Source organism: Rhamphochromis longiceps, linkage group LG11, assembly GCF_057381845.1.
Source record: "Rhamphochromis longiceps isolate RC_006_pf linkage group LG11, R_longiceps_female_GT1.1, whole genome shotgun sequence".
In the NCBI taxonomy this organism is placed as follows: domain Eukaryota; kingdom Metazoa; phylum Chordata; class Actinopteri; order Cichliformes; family Cichlidae; genus Rhamphochromis; species Rhamphochromis longiceps.
Genome location: NC_140567.1, coordinates 29,910,751 through 29,927,990, shown reverse-complemented (window position 1 = coordinate 29,927,990; position 17,240 = coordinate 29,910,751). Strand labels below are relative to the sequence as shown.

Genomic DNA, 17,240 nt, shown 5'->3' with positions numbered 1-17,240 from the left:
GGATGAGGACCCAATCGCAAAAACTCACGGACTCAAGGGATAAACTCAAAATGCAGCTTTATTGCTGAACAGAAGATGATAGGCGATACAAAACTAGACTGGGGAAAAACTAACATAAAGCTCACCAAGGAACACAGGGAAATCCACGCAGCATGAGGGAGAACGCGACACAGAACTGAGGGAGACGCAGACATAAATACACAGAGGGTTAAGGAGGGAAGTGGGAGCACACGGGGAACACAGGTGACACTGATAATCATAACAAGACACGGCAGGAGTGAACACAACACTAACGGGAGACGGGCAAAGTAAAACAGGAAGTACAGAGGTTCAGACAGGAGGAGAGAGAGCACGGGGAGAACACAGACATAACGGGCTGGGGAAAACATAGAATAAAACACAAAGAGAGACGAGGGCTCATAAATACACAGAGGGGCACACAGGGGGTAAGAGTCACGAAGGGAAAACACTTAGGGAACAACACAACAGGGCAACTCAGGAAACATGGCCTAAGGAACGAAATACAAAAATACAAGGAACTAAGAATACTGGGCCCACATGGCCCAGGACCATGACAGTATCAGGTTGAGTTAAAAAGTTAGAAAAAAAACACACACACACACAGACAAAATATTCAGCTGTTTTAGCCTCCTACATATGGACATCACATTTTTGGGTTGTCTACCAAAATACAAAATTTGGCTCTTCAAGGGCCTGATATCCACTTACAAGGACATTATACTCGCCACTGTTCTATCGAAATTTAAAACGAATGTCCTCATATGTGGATCTTATTTTTCTCAGAAACAAAAATCAGGTATAAAAAAAATCACGTAATTCTTTGTTTTTACATTCATCAGGTCCCAATCAGCCCAAATAGCAAAGATAAAGTAAAAATGCATGCCATAAAAGATTTCGTTTCTTAGGGGGTTAATATGTATAATATAATATGTCCAGTGTTCACTGAAAATGTGTTATTAGCACACTTGTTTTGCTTTACTTTCTTTCTTTCGACTTCAGTTTGTTTTGTTTTTCTTCTTTTGGCCCGCAATAATTAGTAAAATCGTGGAGGCAAAAATAAAAGAATAGTTTGAAATAATCTTCTAAGTTTATTTTGTTTTTTGTTATTAGAATACACTTAAATGCCACTTTGTACGCAAGTCTTGGTGTTAACGAAGACTAATGCGCTCATAAATAATAACAATGTGGCATTAATACCTTGCTGGTTCAGATCTGAGCCAGAACATCGTGCCACTCTCTCGCGCATTAATAATAATTTTTTTAAAAAAAAGCTACGTGCATAAGTTACTTGTGGAGCCTGTTCGTTACTCCCAGGTCACCGACAGAGAAGCTTTTTGTTTGCATTTTAATTGGTTTGCAACACTCAGTGTCTTCCCCACGCTCTAGCTGATGTTAATTCGCACTTTTATGGTCACCGGTGGGGGTGAGAAACCGTAGCGAAACGTTATCGACCGTGGTCCCCGGCAAGCAGCAAATCCCTCCGGCGCGACAGCTGATCGAGAGGAGTTACCTCGGATCACCCAGCGACATCAGCAGCGGCCTCCATTTTAACTTCGACACCGAGCCGTACCTCACGTGTCCTGGGCTGTCTCTCTCACATGACCCGAGTGTTTGTTCCCGTGATCAGCACTTCCATCTCCGTCTGTGACACCGAATATCACTTTTTATTTCAACACTGATGGATATGCTTGAACAGAGTCTGGACACCGCAAGGTAACTCGGTCAAAATGGCTAACTGAAAGAAGCTAGCCGCAACATGCTATTTCACACAGCTAGTTTACGACGCTAACCAAGGCCTTACTTATAAAGTGTTGTCAAAACGAATTTGATGTGTAGACTACAGCTAAGTTAGCAACACAGGTGGACAACTCTTTAAGCGGTATAACTTGGTTATATCCAAGAATAGTAGTGTTCATAGTTAACAGCTAAGAGAGCTTAAGCTAGCTTTTAAAACAAATAACTATTCTCAGCCACTCTTGGTAAACCAAGGGCAGTTGCTGTGCTGTGTTTTTCATTATAATTGTCCTGCTGGCTGACTGACTTCCCAGACATCACTTGCCACCCCTTACGGTGAAGTGGAGGGTCAGTTATTACTTTCATTTAATACATTGATATATAATTTTCACAAACATTAGCTGGTTGCGTAGCTTCTAACAACTGAGGTATTTCTGTATCCGCTTTGCAGCCAAGAAAAACAAGAAGAGGAGGTTGTCCAGGGATCTGAAGGTAAGGATTTATTTACTAAGCGGTCTTTGATCACACTGTAGTTTTGTGTGCGTACACAATACTTTATAAAAAAAAAGCCACAAGCTCTTTCCTCAGTACACTTGCTTTTCTTTATGTGCTGCAACATTGAGCTTCGTTATTTGCAGCTACACTCGGGGCTTGTTAGCTGTTTAGTTACTTTTTCCATTGTAACTCCTGTTTCTTTATCCCCCTTTTCCCTTGAAGACGGAACAGGAGAAGAGCAGACAGCTGTTACAATAGCCAGTGTACCTCAGGCTGCAACATTTGGTGACCATAACATACAATATCAGTTCCGCACCGAGGGTGGGCAGGTAAGTAGTTAATGGATGGAAGTGTGGACACTACTGATCGTTGCTGTTTAATACCCATTTCAGAAAGCGTCTAAGTGTTCCTAATTGCATAAGGGCCTAGACAGTTAGAATAAATTGCCTCTGTTTAGCACTTATGAGAGTACACAAACAGCACAGAGTGGATAAATGTCCATGGGGTGTTTGTGCAGCACGATAATTACCAACTGAGAACTCTCAGCTGCATATTGATGGAGGTGGTTGAAAAGATGCTTGGACATATGGCAAACAACAGTGAGTGATTATATATGTTGAAGAACCATACTCCCGACGACAGTCCTTAATGTTTAGGCTTACATTTTCTTTTTATCTGATTGTTTTTCTTTTTCTGTGTGCTTTGACACCCTCCTCTATTACAAAGTCAGGAGGAAAGCACTCAGTAAATTCCCTGAAGGTATCAATGTTTATAGTCTTTTTTTTATAGCCTCAAAATTGACTGTTGACCTTTGTACAAAAGTGTCTCCTTCCTGTTCACTATGTGGTTTTCACACCACTGTTGGTCAGTGGTAAACAATGGGTCAGTAATGCCAGCATATACACTAAAAAAAGGTATTGTGACATTCATGTTGGTTTACCCTTACTGGGTGGTTTGCGCTGGAGGAAATTGAGTCAGTGATCCATGTGGTTCAGGCATAAACAAGACTAGTGTGAGCAATCATGTGATTTCAGTCTGGTCTGGGATTGGCATGAGACTGCTGTCACATGTCAGTCAGGAGGAAAGTCACATGATAGAGGGATACAAATACTGATTCTTCGAACAAACAAGCTCATTTTCCTTGCTATTTAAAATTAAATCAGGCGCATTCTGAAGCGTAAGCATATTGTGGGATAGTGAGATCAATGCACAAGTGAGGTTAGTACTGTAGTGTCAGGATACTAGGCTGAGCAGTACGGAAGCAACAGATATGATAAACAAATCAACAAGTCAGGTAAGGTGCTGTTTTATACACGGTATGATTGAATAATGCAAAAAAAAAATACATAGAGTAAGGATATAAATGGAGAAGCAACTAGTTGCTCTCTTTGTTTTCTTCTTATTCTCTCTTTTTACCCAAATTTGTTTTTCGTCTGTGCAGGTGACGTATCGTGTTGTCCAGGTGACTGACCAACACCTTGATGGAAGAGATGATGCAGGAGGAGCAGTGAGCGTTGTCTCAACAGCTGCATTCACCGGGGCTCCTCAAGCTGTGGCACAGGTATCAAAATTTTACACTTTTGACTGGACCAAAGGGAAACCACTAGTAGTTTAAACCGTTTTTTAAAGCTTGCTTTCTTTATTTACGTGTTAAAGGATAAGGTGGAAGTTAATTTCTGCGTATTTTCATTTGCAACAGTCTCACTGAAAACAACTAAAACCAGTGTTATTCTAATTTCTTTTGTTTCTTTGTACACGCTTGTCATGTTTTAAAACATCAAGTTTACAAATACTGTTAAAGACATGAAATATATCATGGATCAGTATATACATCTATTGGCTGAAAAGTAGGTATATGAAGTTATTACTGTCTCAGTAATATTATTTTAGCTATAAATTATGTCTGACAGTGCAGAGTGTGGCTGTAAGTAAGGCACACAGCCATGCTCTTGTGTTGGGTCATGTTTTTTTTTTTTTTCCCCGCTTTATGTAATGTTTTATGCAGACCAACACTAACAAAGATTGCTGTCTATGAGTGAAACAAGATGGTGTAACCAGTTTTTGGTTTCAAGCTGGTAAAATAGTATCAACTTGCAGAAAGGTGTGTTGTTTTGGTTACTCCTAAAAACAATTATGCTTATTAGCAAATTGTGAACTGTTGTGAGTACTTTTGAGTACACAGATAAAGCTTTTTGCTTTATCTGTATATATAATTCAAAAACGTAAAGTTAAAAAAAAAAACACGGTGTTGTATATCTATTATTATCAGTTATTCTCACCAGTTTTCCATATCACATCATCTCTACTTCACTGATTCACTGAAATTGCAGCAGCGGGTGTAATTTCTCTAAGCTTGCCAAGATGGAAAAATAGTCTAAAGAGTGAATTGTGTGCCCGAATATAATATCTAGTCAACACAAAGTGAGTCACATAGGTGTATAGTTTCAATGTGTGTAGTGCCAATAGTTGTTGCACAAGAACTGCAGTAACAGTCGGAGCACAGTTTGAGCTAAAAATATGCAATTTTTCTAGCAAGAACAGACCAAATTTGTTTTCATTAGTGCTATACTGATGGCTTTACTGACCTTGCTATTATCCCTGCTAACAAGATCACTGCTGCTTCTTTGCCTCCCTTTATCCTAGCTGTCAAATGGAACTGTGTCTTGCTTGGGGGGGTTTAGCAGGGATACCAGTATTGAGTCTGACAGAGGATGAGGTGTGCGTTTACCTGCTGTGACTGCTCCATTGCTGCTTGTTCATGGCTCTCCTCTGTCTCTCTCTTATCTGTCACAGGCTGTGATCCAGAACCCTTTCAGTAATGGAGGAAGCCCAGCAGGAGAGGCAGTGGGAGGGGAGACCCGCTTCGCTTACTTCCCCGCAACTGCGGTGAGCGACGGGACTGTGTCTGTGCAGGCCGCCACGGACCCCACACTCACACAGGCAGGGGGTGAGTCAGTTCTCACACCTAATTTGGGCTGGGGCTTATCACAGTGCTGCAGAGCTAATTAAGCTATTATTTTCAGTGACAAACAGAAGTGTGTTTTGAAGTACCTTAAGGAGAGAATAGCTGTCCTTTTTTTTTTTTTTTTTATTAGTGAAACACGATCCTGACAGTTTGAGCTGATAACAAAGAAATCAGGGCCATTTACAGCAGATACAAAGAATAAGCAATATATCTAATCCCTCCCTGTTGAGATAAATTATCTATGCTGAGCCTCTAAATATCAATATTTTCATTCTCTATGTAGCTTTTATAAATAGATTTCCTCACCAGCTTGGGTGACTAACCCACGAATCCCATTGGTGGTGCTTTATATGACAAAATTGGGTGAAGTAATACATGTTCAATTCATATTTACATATGTTCACTAACATATATTTGGTGAGGAAGAAGCAAAGCAATCCAAAGATGATAATGACAATTGCACTTGCTTTTATATATATATATATATTTTTTTTTACACATGATAAACCTAAATATGTGTTGCAGAATCAATTTGCTCTGTGATTCCTTCCCCCCCATTTGGATATTTTTGATCAGTAAGTTATTTTAAAATATAATTTATGATGCTGGAGAACGCAGTTTTCTCCAACTGTGAATCAGCAATTTTCAAGGGTCATTAGATCTTTATTAAAGTTGTAATAATTATGAGAAATATTTTAAATTGCACATACCCAGCAGCTCATTTTAATCTGTTTCAGATTCCTAACTTGGTAATGTGATGGAAACATTTTTTGCCATGACTAGAGTTTGCCTCCTCCAAGTCAAATATTATCAGACGCCAAAATTAAATTTGCCATGCTTACCATGTTTACTTGTTTACTTCATGTCACATGTCTTCCTATTCTGCTTCTCTTCCTCTTTCCTACCATATGCCATCATCTGGCTGTACTACCCGTCCTTGTGGTTTTATGCTGGTTGTCCAGGTCAGGCTATCATTGGCTGAAGCTGTGTTCGCTGAGCGCTGTAAGTGCTCAGTTGACCTAGAGAACAAGATCTAGGCTTTAATGCTTTTTTTTTTTTTTAAACTAAAAAATAAACAAAACAAAAAACTGCCATCTACCTATTATGGATTATTCCGCTAGAACTAGCAAGAACACTGTTACTGCTGGCTGGCAGTTGACTGTTGGATGGTCATTATTTGTCTTCAGGATTGTTATGAAAGAGTCGAACATTGTGGGTCTCTAAGGATTTTATGTAGGAGAATGTACAGCCTGGACAGGAGTTATTGTAGGAACTTGTAATTCATCACCCAGTGTTCCTGCTGCTGGCGGTGCTTCTTGCTGTCATTTTGGCCCAGACTTGGGGTCTAAAAATGCTTGAAACTGGGATTCAACGTATCTCCAACATAAATCTATAGACCCAAGGCTGAAAGAGACAGTTCAAGTGCCACATTTAAGATTTTAGCCCTATACCTCATACGATATCATATTGTCCACAATAATTTTGGTATAACTATTTGCGATACATAAAAGTGTCTCGTCTTGATAAATATAGCATTTATGTTTGCTAGGGTACACAACAAGTCCAAGCATGTCTTAGACTGAGAACTACATGTTAGCCTCCAGTGATGATTTAGTGACCAATGCTTTGCAAAATACACAAGAAAACAGTTCACCCTAAAAGTAGAAACAGCAAATTTGTTTCACCACTTGAAGCAAAGGGCATACAACCAGGCTATGAAGAAGATGCTAGCTGACACAAAAATAAACAAATGCAGCTATTACTCTAGTTGCATTTGGTATGACTGGAAAAGCAAGCATTGCATGAAAATTACTCATGTGTTACATGGTAGAAAAGTAGGGCACTAAGCAGTTGTTTAAAAAGCTCCAAGCAAAATCCAAAATTCTGGATAAAAAATATTGTTAAATTTCAATTTTATTATGTGCTCTTAACTAAAAATGTAAATCTGTTTTTGTGCGTTGGAAGAAAAATACCACAAAAACAATTAAATGTAACTCTCGCTCATTGTCTCACTTACCACTAATACGTATAATAAATTACAGCTTTGTAATTTAATAAACTGGAATTACACAGTTCCACAAAAACAATTAAGTGTAACAGTGCAGGCTGCTAAAGTGTGGCTGGTTTAAGTTGCTTTTTTGTTAAACTAAAATGTTAGACAGTTATATTTTATTTTACCTAAAAGAAAAAAAGCGTGGAGAATTCCCTTCATTTTGTTTGCACTAATAAATGCTGCTGCCTGCAAGCTGCAATCACCAATAAAATGTTCAATATTTTTCTTCTGTGTCATCAAAAATAACATTTCCTTGAACTACTGTGATATAATTTTGAGACTACATCACCCACCCCTAATATCCAATGTGACCTTACATTATGCATTGTTTGTGTCTTCTTGAGAGAGATGGATACTTTGGACACATAGAAATAAGACAATATTTTGCTGACTATAACATACATATGGATGTATGTAGTAGTTTGTGGCAGCAAAACTACACAAACAAGTAGCAGGCACATGGCACTGAAACTTTCATAGTAAAAGAACAAAAAATGATTTACTTTTTTCTGTTATTTTGTAATCCAACTCATAAACATGATTAAAAAACACAAAAATGAAATGAGTTTAAAACCCCACCTGAGCTCAGTCACGCTCCAGTAAAACACCTATGTAGAGGCACATCTGGGGTCACACAAGGTCATTGCATTGATTCCTTAAATCATTAGGTTTCTTTGATGTAGCTCATCCATTGCTAATTACAGACATAGCTTGTCAAGCTCATGCAGCACATCCACACACACACTGCTTTTCTCTCTCGTTGAGCATTGTGTGTCTACTTCCATCACATGACTTAAACCCACAGAAGTCAGATACCCTTAAGGCCATATCAGTTGATGCACCTCAGCTGTAACTTGTATAATAGGCTCGGCTAGGTGCAGCTTTAAGAGTGAGATTGGAGCCAAAGTGTTAATGCAGTTTGATATAAAAAGCAAAGCACTTAATGTGCATTGAGCATCTTAAAACATTAAGACGTGGCCTCATTCAGAGGGAGCATCTGCAGTCTGCTTTAGCAGCAGATTGGAAAGCCAGAGTGCCTGGTTAAAAGACTGAATGTACCTTGCTGTTTTCATCTGAGAAATACTGATTTTCTTGTGTGTTTTCTGTTAGTGACTGATTCTGCGTTTTAGTCCTTGATCACATTCTTTGAAATAGAAATAACTACAGGCTGAATGTCTGTGTCAAGACCTGTTATTTGGGAAGGTTTTCTGTGAGAGGACCTTCATTTTTTGTGGATAGTTTTTGTTTTTGTTTTTTTTGTGGCAGAAAATTGTGTTGCTCATTTTGTTTGTCAGGCCAGGTCTGCCATCTTGCTGACCCAGATGACAAGATTAGGTGGCTTAAGATAAAATAAGTGGATTTATTTCTTGATGATGTTTTGGCTCTTGAATGAATATGGTATGGATGAGTAGTGTTAGTAGAATATTCTTCTGTCTACATCTTGATTGTACATGAGAGTTGAGCCTGTTTCTACACAGTTGGCACAGTTGCATCCTTACAAGAAATTTCGGGGTTCCACTTTGCTAGTTGGCTTAAGGATTTCTGTGTTATTTTATCGTTGTGCCAGATGTGGCTTTTCTCTACTTTCCTCCCACAGTTTAATGACATGCACGTTAGGTCAGTCGGTGATTCTGAATCAGTCGTAGGTGTGCATGTGAGTTTAAATGGTTGCCTGGCTCTTTGTGTTAGCCCTGTGTTGAGCTGGCAACTTGTCCCTGCCTGTTGTCCAATTTCAGCTGGGACAAGCTCCAGCCACCTTCCCCTGGATCCTCGTTGGATAAGCACTTAAAAAATTTAATGAATCAAGTCAGTCTTCTGTGAAATGTTGAGCTGTCTTACTCTTCATTGTTGACTGATTACACCTGTGCCTTCCACAGGTCAGTTTTATGTGATGATGACCCCTCCTGATGTCATTCAGACAGGCACACCACGAACCATTGCCCCACGAACACAGCCATACCCTGCGTAAGTATCATCTCTGTCATCTGCTGTTTATGTGATGGAAACAATATTGCCAGTGCAGCTTGAGACACATAAAACTAGGCATGTTTTAATTTCAGTGGAGTTTAAAAGTAGATTTAATGACAAAAGCTGTTAAATACATCTAATATCATAATAATAAAGTTACTATGATAGGTTTCAGTTAATTTTGATAAGGGCTTTACACATTTATTGCAGCAATAAATGATTTGTGTTTAGCAGTGTGGCTCTGCTCTCTTAATGCTTCAGAGTGCATCTCTACAAAACACATCCTTTCAAGAAATGGTATCCATCAGAGTCTGAATTAGTACTGTCATAACAACGAGGGCATAGATTATCATTAAAAGATAAATATAACAGCAATATAAAAAAAATTGTTGCACTTTTTCAAAAAGCCTCTAAGATTGTGATGCATTGAAAAGGCAATAAAGTCTTATTTAACATAGCAAGATGTTCATTTTGTGAATTATCATTCCTGTTTTAAGGTATACAGTAAAGCAGTGTATGTTTCAACCGTGTGACTAAAAAGGGTTGCTGCTGTGTTGGTTTTGGAGTCAGATCTACCCCTTTCTCATACATCTAGTTTCAAAAAGCCAAGATATTGATCCGCAAAATGCTCGAATCGAGGTGGCAGAACAGAAGCTAAAAAATGAAAGGGTGAATATGTCGTAATAAGCCGTTTAAAATAGTTTCCTAAATTCAGAGTTTAAATGAGATGTATTTTCAAAATCAGTATTTAGCACGCTATAACTGTAACTGCTAATGCAAGAGGGGAGTGTAGAAGTAGAGGGGGTTAAACTGCAATGCAGCAGATTGGAATGATGTATTAGTAGTAATCTATCTGAGCAAAAGAGAATTGTCTCATATGAATGAATGTTCTATTCAAACATGACTGAAAGACTACTGTGACGTCCATTTGAACAACTGCAAGGCTCAAATTTCTCAGCCTTGCTGCCACTGCTGTTTTCTTTTACTCAAGGCTGTTTTTCTGCCCAGGTAATCTCTCTTGTGTTCACCCCGAGTTCATGGTTATGATTGATTTTTAAGGATTTCTTTTTTTCTTTTTTTAGCACATGGTAGCCACACATCTTTTTTTTTTTTTCTTTTTTTTTTAACCTTTCGAACTCTCATACTGTTTATCGCTAAAATTCACAACGTGCATTATTCTAATCATGCATCAAAGGGATCCATCTCAGACTCTCCAACTGTTAGCCACATGCTGGTGATTGCTGTTATTAAGATCATCAGCAGGCTCACCTGAGCAAAGGGTTTTAATTTTAATTGCATGCGAACCAAGCTGGTTTTGGCCTACTACTGATTTTTATTCAGAAAAGGGAATTTAAACAAGCTTTATTTATTTATTTCATGGTTCATTTGAGTGCCAAAACACACCGGCACAAGAGCCATAGCCCTGTGAGATTCAAGGCTCATGAATGTCGGCTAGGTTTTGTTTTTTTGTTTTGTTTTGTTTTTTTTGTACCCTGTTTGGTACGAGCCAGTTTTTTGCCTGGTTGGTCACTTAAAAATTAACACATGACCCAATTTCAAATTGAGTTAGCTCCGAACCTAAGTGAATATTCCTCTGATTTCATCCAGGCCTATACTTAACCTTTAACTCGTGAAAGTGATGGGATTGTGGTCAATCAGATAACACTGCTATAAGGAGAATAGCAACCAGGATACAGCACTTTATCTTCTATTTATCTTCTATCTAAGCTGTTTTTTTACATTTCATTTCTCATTTATTTATTTATGTGTTTATTTATTTATTTTTCCAAGAACTAGAGATTATTTTTTTGTTCTTCTGTTCAGGACACATTTAAGAGGAGTTGTGACTTATTTGTACATGAATAATTTATGATTTTCAGTGACTTCAAATAGAATTATATTTACATGTAAAGTGATGAACCGTGACGTTTTCATTGGCATGTGAGCAAAGTGAATGAAAACTACCCAACCTATCTGCCATTCACAGAGATGAAAACGAGCTGCTGCAACATGAAGTTTTAAACTGGTGAGGACAGTTTCCACATTTCTCCCCACTCCTCTTACAGCAAATGAACTAATCAAATTAGATCACAAGAAGCAAAGAAGCACACAAACCTCTGCCCTTCACTTTTCTCCACCCCTCCCTTCCTCCCTGGTGATTCTCCCTGCTCTTGATGTGTGAGACACAGATGTAGCAATTTTTCAGTGCTGACCCTGATCCATTGTTGTTAGTACTGCTTGTGGCAAATGTATTTTTCCATTAGGACCTAGAAATCAGGTCATTGTTCTCCATCTGGAAACAAATGGCTCACTCCACACTTTTATTTTAGTATAATTTTCAAAGTGTCCTTTGTTGTAGCCATTTGAGTTTGGTTCTCTTTCAGCCTAGTTTTAAAGTTGGTCATAAAACTATATGGACAGCATTTGCTCTTTAAGTGCATTTTGTTGATATGACAGGGCTATTGAGATAAATTGAGCCAATGGAAGCCATGTGCTTTCACTTGGAACATCTACTTTCAAAATAAGTAGTTATTTGTGACTAACTAGCTAATAATCACAAATTTTTGTGCTCATTTTTTTGAGACAATGACAGTAATATACACAGGATCTTTTTTTTTTTTTCTTTTTTTTTAATGTAATTATTATTATTTTATTTTTTTTAGAATTATTTTTCTGAACTCATCCATCGAGGTGATCTGAATCTCAGCCTGCAGTCTCTTGTTTTTCACTGTGTAATTTAATGAAATATTGTCAAGGCCATGGCTTGGTGACATAAAAGCAAAACTTTGGAAGAGGGTGGAGAGTGGAGGTGCATTGGTAAATGATTACATTTGTCATTTTAAAGATCAATAAAAAATTGTGCAGATCTTTTTTGTTTTATACATGCTGTATTCAACATATGGAAAGTCTTCTACCAGAGGAAACATACTCATAATTTTTGGGGTTTCTCTGGCAGCCTTTACTCTCGGGGGCACTTAAAAGAGGTGTGCAGGGAAAAAACATTCCTCTAGGCATGTACATTTAGTTATTCAAACCGCCATCCACATATTTTAACACTTTGCCTAAGAGTACTGTTTGGCTGCTGAATCCATTATACAGCTGAAATCCCATTAAGATGTGTTGAGATACATGTGAGAGAGCCGTTTGGCTTAGCTGACTATCTCAAACGAAGCTATCAGCAGTCAAGTTGTGTTGATTGGACACAAATTCTCTGCAGTAGACTAGAAAAGATTTGTTTTAAGAAAGACAATGAAGACAAACAACCTCATTGGTCATTTATTACGTCACACAAATTGCAGGCAAAATTGCAGTGGCAATAAGGAGTAGTTTAATTTATTCTCAGAATTTTGTAGTCCCCGGTGTTCAATTAGTGAAACCAACACTTGGTTGTACAGCTATCAACCACAGCTTTAAACCTAGTTGAAAGGAATAACATTGATTACCTTTTTATAATGTAATGCTCTGTCAGGACATCCCGGGTCCTGCCTTTTATGTGGCAGGTGCCCTCAGTGTACACTAGACCACATTTGATTATGTGTGAGTGTGTTATTGGTCTCTTCATGCCATGGTGGGTGGTATGATAAGTCTCCTTGTCACGTCTCTGAGACTTAATTAACTGAATCCTGGGGGAGGTTGCAAAGACAAGAGACAGTTGTGTCATTAGGTGTACACCCCAACTTCAGTAAGCAGCATCTGGTTTTCTACAGTGTTGTAATTTTACAGCATAATAAAGCATTGCACTTCCTCCAGGCCACACCTGGGAAGAGGACAGCCAGCTAAAGTAAGGAGGCTAGCTGATTCTCAGTATTCCAGACAAGGCAGCTTGGCTCAAGGCTGCAGGCGTCAGGACTGCATATGTGACCTCATAGGGCTGTGCATCATTTAATATTTCTACCAAAGGCACTAACCATCTTCAGAGGCTCATTTTAAATGGCAATAACAATAGGCTTGAATTTAAAGATAACAGTGAAGAATGGTTTTTAATAGGCAAAGGATTTGGAGGATTGGATTGGATTTGTGTCCGATTGTATGGAGCGCAGAGATGGGAGATATTGTAGTGCATGAAAAGTGTTTTATTTCCTGTCTATCTGCAGGAAAATGGATGGACCCCGAACACCAAGAGATGAAAGGAGAAGAGCACAACATAATGAAGGTGGGTAATTAGTCATGATTGTGGCTTTTGATTTCATCAGACAGTCTTAACACAATGCCGTGTGGTGCCTAAATGGAACATTTTTTGATGAAAGAAAATCACTAAGCCCTCACAAAATATTCTGTTAAGAGTAAAAAAAAAAAAACAGCATATAATTTTGACCAGCCACTAGAGGTTGCTGTTGAGCTGTCAAAATCAGTCAGGAATGTCGGTACTGACGAGATCCGGCAGATGAAAACCTTGTTTTGTAAATCAGAATGACCTGTGATCTTTTACTGTAGCTTAAATTAGGAATCTGGAAATGTGGCTTGTATGCATATACTCCTTTTAAAAACAGTTCTTCTTTCATCTCTGTTCATCAGTCGAAAGACGGCGAAGAGACAAGATCAACAACTGGATTGTCACACTTTCCAAGATTATCCCAGACTGCAGTATGGATAGCACCAAAACCGGAGCAGTAAGCAGTTTGTTTGTCTTTTAAATTTGCGCTTGACTCATTAATACTCTATAAAAATTATATTTATCACAGTAATTATATTTCTTTTTTTTTTTTTAAAACTGTGACAATGCCTCTGTATTTATAGAGCAAAGGAGGCATCCTGTCTAAAGCTTGTGACTATATTCGTGAGCTGAGGCAAAGCAACCAGAGGCTGCAAGAGAGTCTGAAGGAAGTGGAGAGGATACAAATGGACAATGAGTTGTGCAGACAGCAGGTATGAATATCAGCCTTTGCTCTAGGCTGCAAATGGGGCATCAAGCGAAGTTTCCGTGACTTTGGTAATGTGTAAAGAAGGGCTATGAATGATAATTCAGAGTCCTCCTTTGAGGTGGTTGGGTGTAGCAGATAAATAAACTTGCGCATAATAAGGCCGGCATAGTGGGCTTCATATGTGGCTGTGAAGATTGCCACTGCATTGAATAGATTAGTTTGCTTTATAATTCAATGCAACATTCTTTCACTTAAGTCTCAGAAGCATGAAATCCACCTAGCCCCATATGCATCTTCATTTCTCTGAAACAAACCCCCTGAGACTTCAGGCTGCATAGCTGATCATCACAGCCTGACAAAGTGGATCAAAGAATTTGCACTCAGATAATGAGAAGTGTTACCTGAAATCAGTGCTTTGAGAGACTGTGGGAATAATATACACAGGGGTTGTGTGAGAACTAAGTGCATGCTAATGCACTCAAAAGTATTGTGAAATCTTGCAGCTCTGAGTCTCTTGCTTGAATCTTGGGTCTGCAAGCGATTCAGTGATATATTCTTATTCAGATGCTCAAAGCTGAATATCCTTCCTCAGTCCCTCAGTGGGGAGGCAATGAATTCAGGATTCACCCAGGGGAAATGTAGCAGAGATGACATACCTCAAGATTTGATAATCCAGTTGGTTGTGGGCATCAGTGTTTTACAGGGTCTACACACGCTGCTCTCTAATCTCAGGGATTGCATAGTCCTGTGTATACATTAGTCAGCTCTTAGTTTTCAAAGGAAAAAGTTTGGTCAGTAAAGTTAAGGCTGTATTTTGCTGTGGAGAATGTTGTGGATGATGCATTTTTTTCTTCTTTGGTTTAAGATTGAAGAGCTGAAAAATGAAAACGCATTGCTCCGAGCGCAACTCCAGCAGCACGGCATCGAAATGGTTGGAGAAACGCCACCACAGTGAATGAAACCAAAAGAGCAGCGCAGGGCACACCCACTCAGACATATAACTGACACAGTGGGAAACAACGCAAGAAAAAAAAAAACGAGAGACTTTATGGAGAATCACTTTCTTTTTAGTGAATGCATCCTCCCCTGGGTTCCCAGGTTGTGAACCCTTCACTAGCCGATTTTGGCTGCACTTGACTTTTCCAATCGTATTGAGATAACCACCCGCTGCAGCTGAGTAGAAATGTGCTCCAAGAAAAGATGCCCACTCACCTTTATCAGGGTGCTTTACTGTAGGACTAGCTATGAAAGAGACCCTCTGCTGCCCTTCTTTATTTGTATTTATGTAGCTTCATTCATGGACTACGATGTTTGGCAATTATTTCTTTCCTTCCCAAACCCTTTCCCTCGTTATTAATTTTGACTTACTTCATGCTTTTATTCTGTTTGTGTTTTTGAGTTCTGTATTAATATTTTGTTTTTAGCCCCTTTAATTTATTAGTCTGTTTGCTGACAGAAGCCTTGATGGAGACCCGTTACGATGAAATTTATGCATCCAGTGAAGCCGACATCAAAGTATGAAAAACATGATTCTACAGACAGAAATAATGTGACACACATAGCTTACCTAGACCCAAAGACAAACAAGAATCTGTGCTTGCTGATGATTCTGGGCTGATTTATGTAAATATGGCCTCTCATGTTTTAATACAGATGTTACAGAATGTTAAAGCAGATTATCTCTGGGAGTAAACAATCAATAACTCATTAGTTCCATGCTGGCAATTGTCAAAACAATTACAACAAAGTGTGTGCAATCTATGAAGTTCAGTTTGCTGAGGCTAAAATGTGGTTTACTTGAAGTGTTGGGCATTTGCTGGTGAAGTGGTATTTAAATACAAAGTGAAATGTTAGAATGTGGAACATGCAGACACGTCAAACTTCATGTTGTGGAGAGGTGAGCGGTGCAAATCCCAACTTTTGCCACATATTTAGGTACTGTGGGTTTTGTTTTCATCCTTTGTCGGGTGACTTACCTGTGTCCCAGTACATGCAAGAATAATCCCCATGTTTCATTTCAAGCTGTTTGCTCTATTTTGGTATTGCAACACTTCAAATGGAGCTCAACGCACAAGGGGGTGGGGGGCACCCTGGAGAGCAGTGCTCAAAGACTTTGCTCACTATAGAAAATGAGTACACGGAAATTCTGTGTTGCAGTTCTTAGTTGAGCATGACTCATTCTCTACGAAAAGACTAAATAGTTTGCATGCGGGTAACTTGGAAACGATCTTACATATTTCTCCACCCACGCAGGCAAACAATAAGTAAACTGTAATTGGTTGTACAAACAGCAAAAGGCAACATTAATGTTGCTGAAGGTTTTGTGAATGAATATAAATGATGTGTTTTGGGGTTTTTTTTTGTTTGTTTGTTTGTTTTTTTCCCACTTGGGAAAATGTGAGTGGAAGAAAGATGTCAAACTTCACTTAATAGAGCACGATTGCTTCTCCTTGTATCAACAGCTCAGGATCCAGCAAAGAAAAACCAACACTCAGACCCCTGGCAACATTGGCTATCACATTTTAATATCTCAGACTTGCTTGTGCTTTTAAAAGTGCTGTTCTGCTGCAACAACTGGATTCAAACCTGGGCGATATAGTGCAAGTGTCTGGTCTATCAAATGAGGCTCCTAGCCAAAGTCGAATGATAGATGTTTTGCAGTAGATTTTTTTTTTCTTTACACCTCAGTGAGGAGAGACGTGAATGTGAAGAAATGAGTACTGCTTAAAAGATGGTTGATCAGAAATCAAAGGTCATTCGTGGCTAACTTTTTTTTTTTTCTTGCATTTCTTTTTTTGAAATGGCAAAAGGAAGAAAAAATCCTCTTTTCCTCTGTGTAGCAGCCTCACTGTTCTCAGGTTAGAGACATGTTTTCTAAGCAAAATGGTGGAAAATAAAACTTTCACAATCTAAACATCTTTGTCTGTGGATCATCGTTTACCAGATCTTGGGAAAAGCTGAATATATATTTTTATTTCCATCCGCCCAGTAGCATTGCATATTATTATATACATTATTATAAGATTCATTGTAATTTAAGACACTGATTTCCCTTTACCTTTTATTCTTAAATACATTTGCTCTAATTAAACCTAATCATCCCATTGATGTGTTAAAATTCAATGAAAACTAACCTGATTAT

The 17,240-nt window shown here is 38.6% G+C and overlaps 1 protein-coding gene across 3 annotated transcripts; it reads left to right on the top strand.

The window, feature by feature from the left end:
• The first annotated feature begins 94 nt into the window (after positions 1-94).
• Positions 95-17,012, top strand: usf2l (upstream transcription factor 2, c-fos interacting-like). 3 transcript variants are annotated; one of them, XM_085423554.1, is made up of 11 exons: positions 95-1,734; positions 2,207-2,247; positions 2,473-2,579; positions 3,692-3,811; positions 5,044-5,197; positions 9,146-9,233; positions 11,224-11,262; positions 13,331-13,389; positions 13,752-13,846; positions 13,974-14,102; positions 14,964-17,012. In XM_085423554.1, exons 1-11 carry the CDS (start codon positions 1,700-1,702, stop codon positions 15,051-15,053), a joined length of 957 nt encoding a protein of 318 aa, XP_085279680.1. In that variant the 5' UTR covers positions 95-1,699; the 3' UTR covers positions 15,054-17,012. The 3 variants fall into 3 exon arrangements, with proteins under 3 accessions (XP_085279680.1, XP_085279681.1, XP_085279682.1); XM_085423555.1 differs by lacking the exon at positions 11,224-11,262 and having other exon boundaries at positions 98-1,734; XM_085423556.1 differs by lacking the exons at positions 95-1,734; positions 2,207-2,247; positions 2,473-2,579 and adding an exon at positions 3,280-3,544.
• Positions 17,013-17,240: the final 228 nt, after the last annotated feature.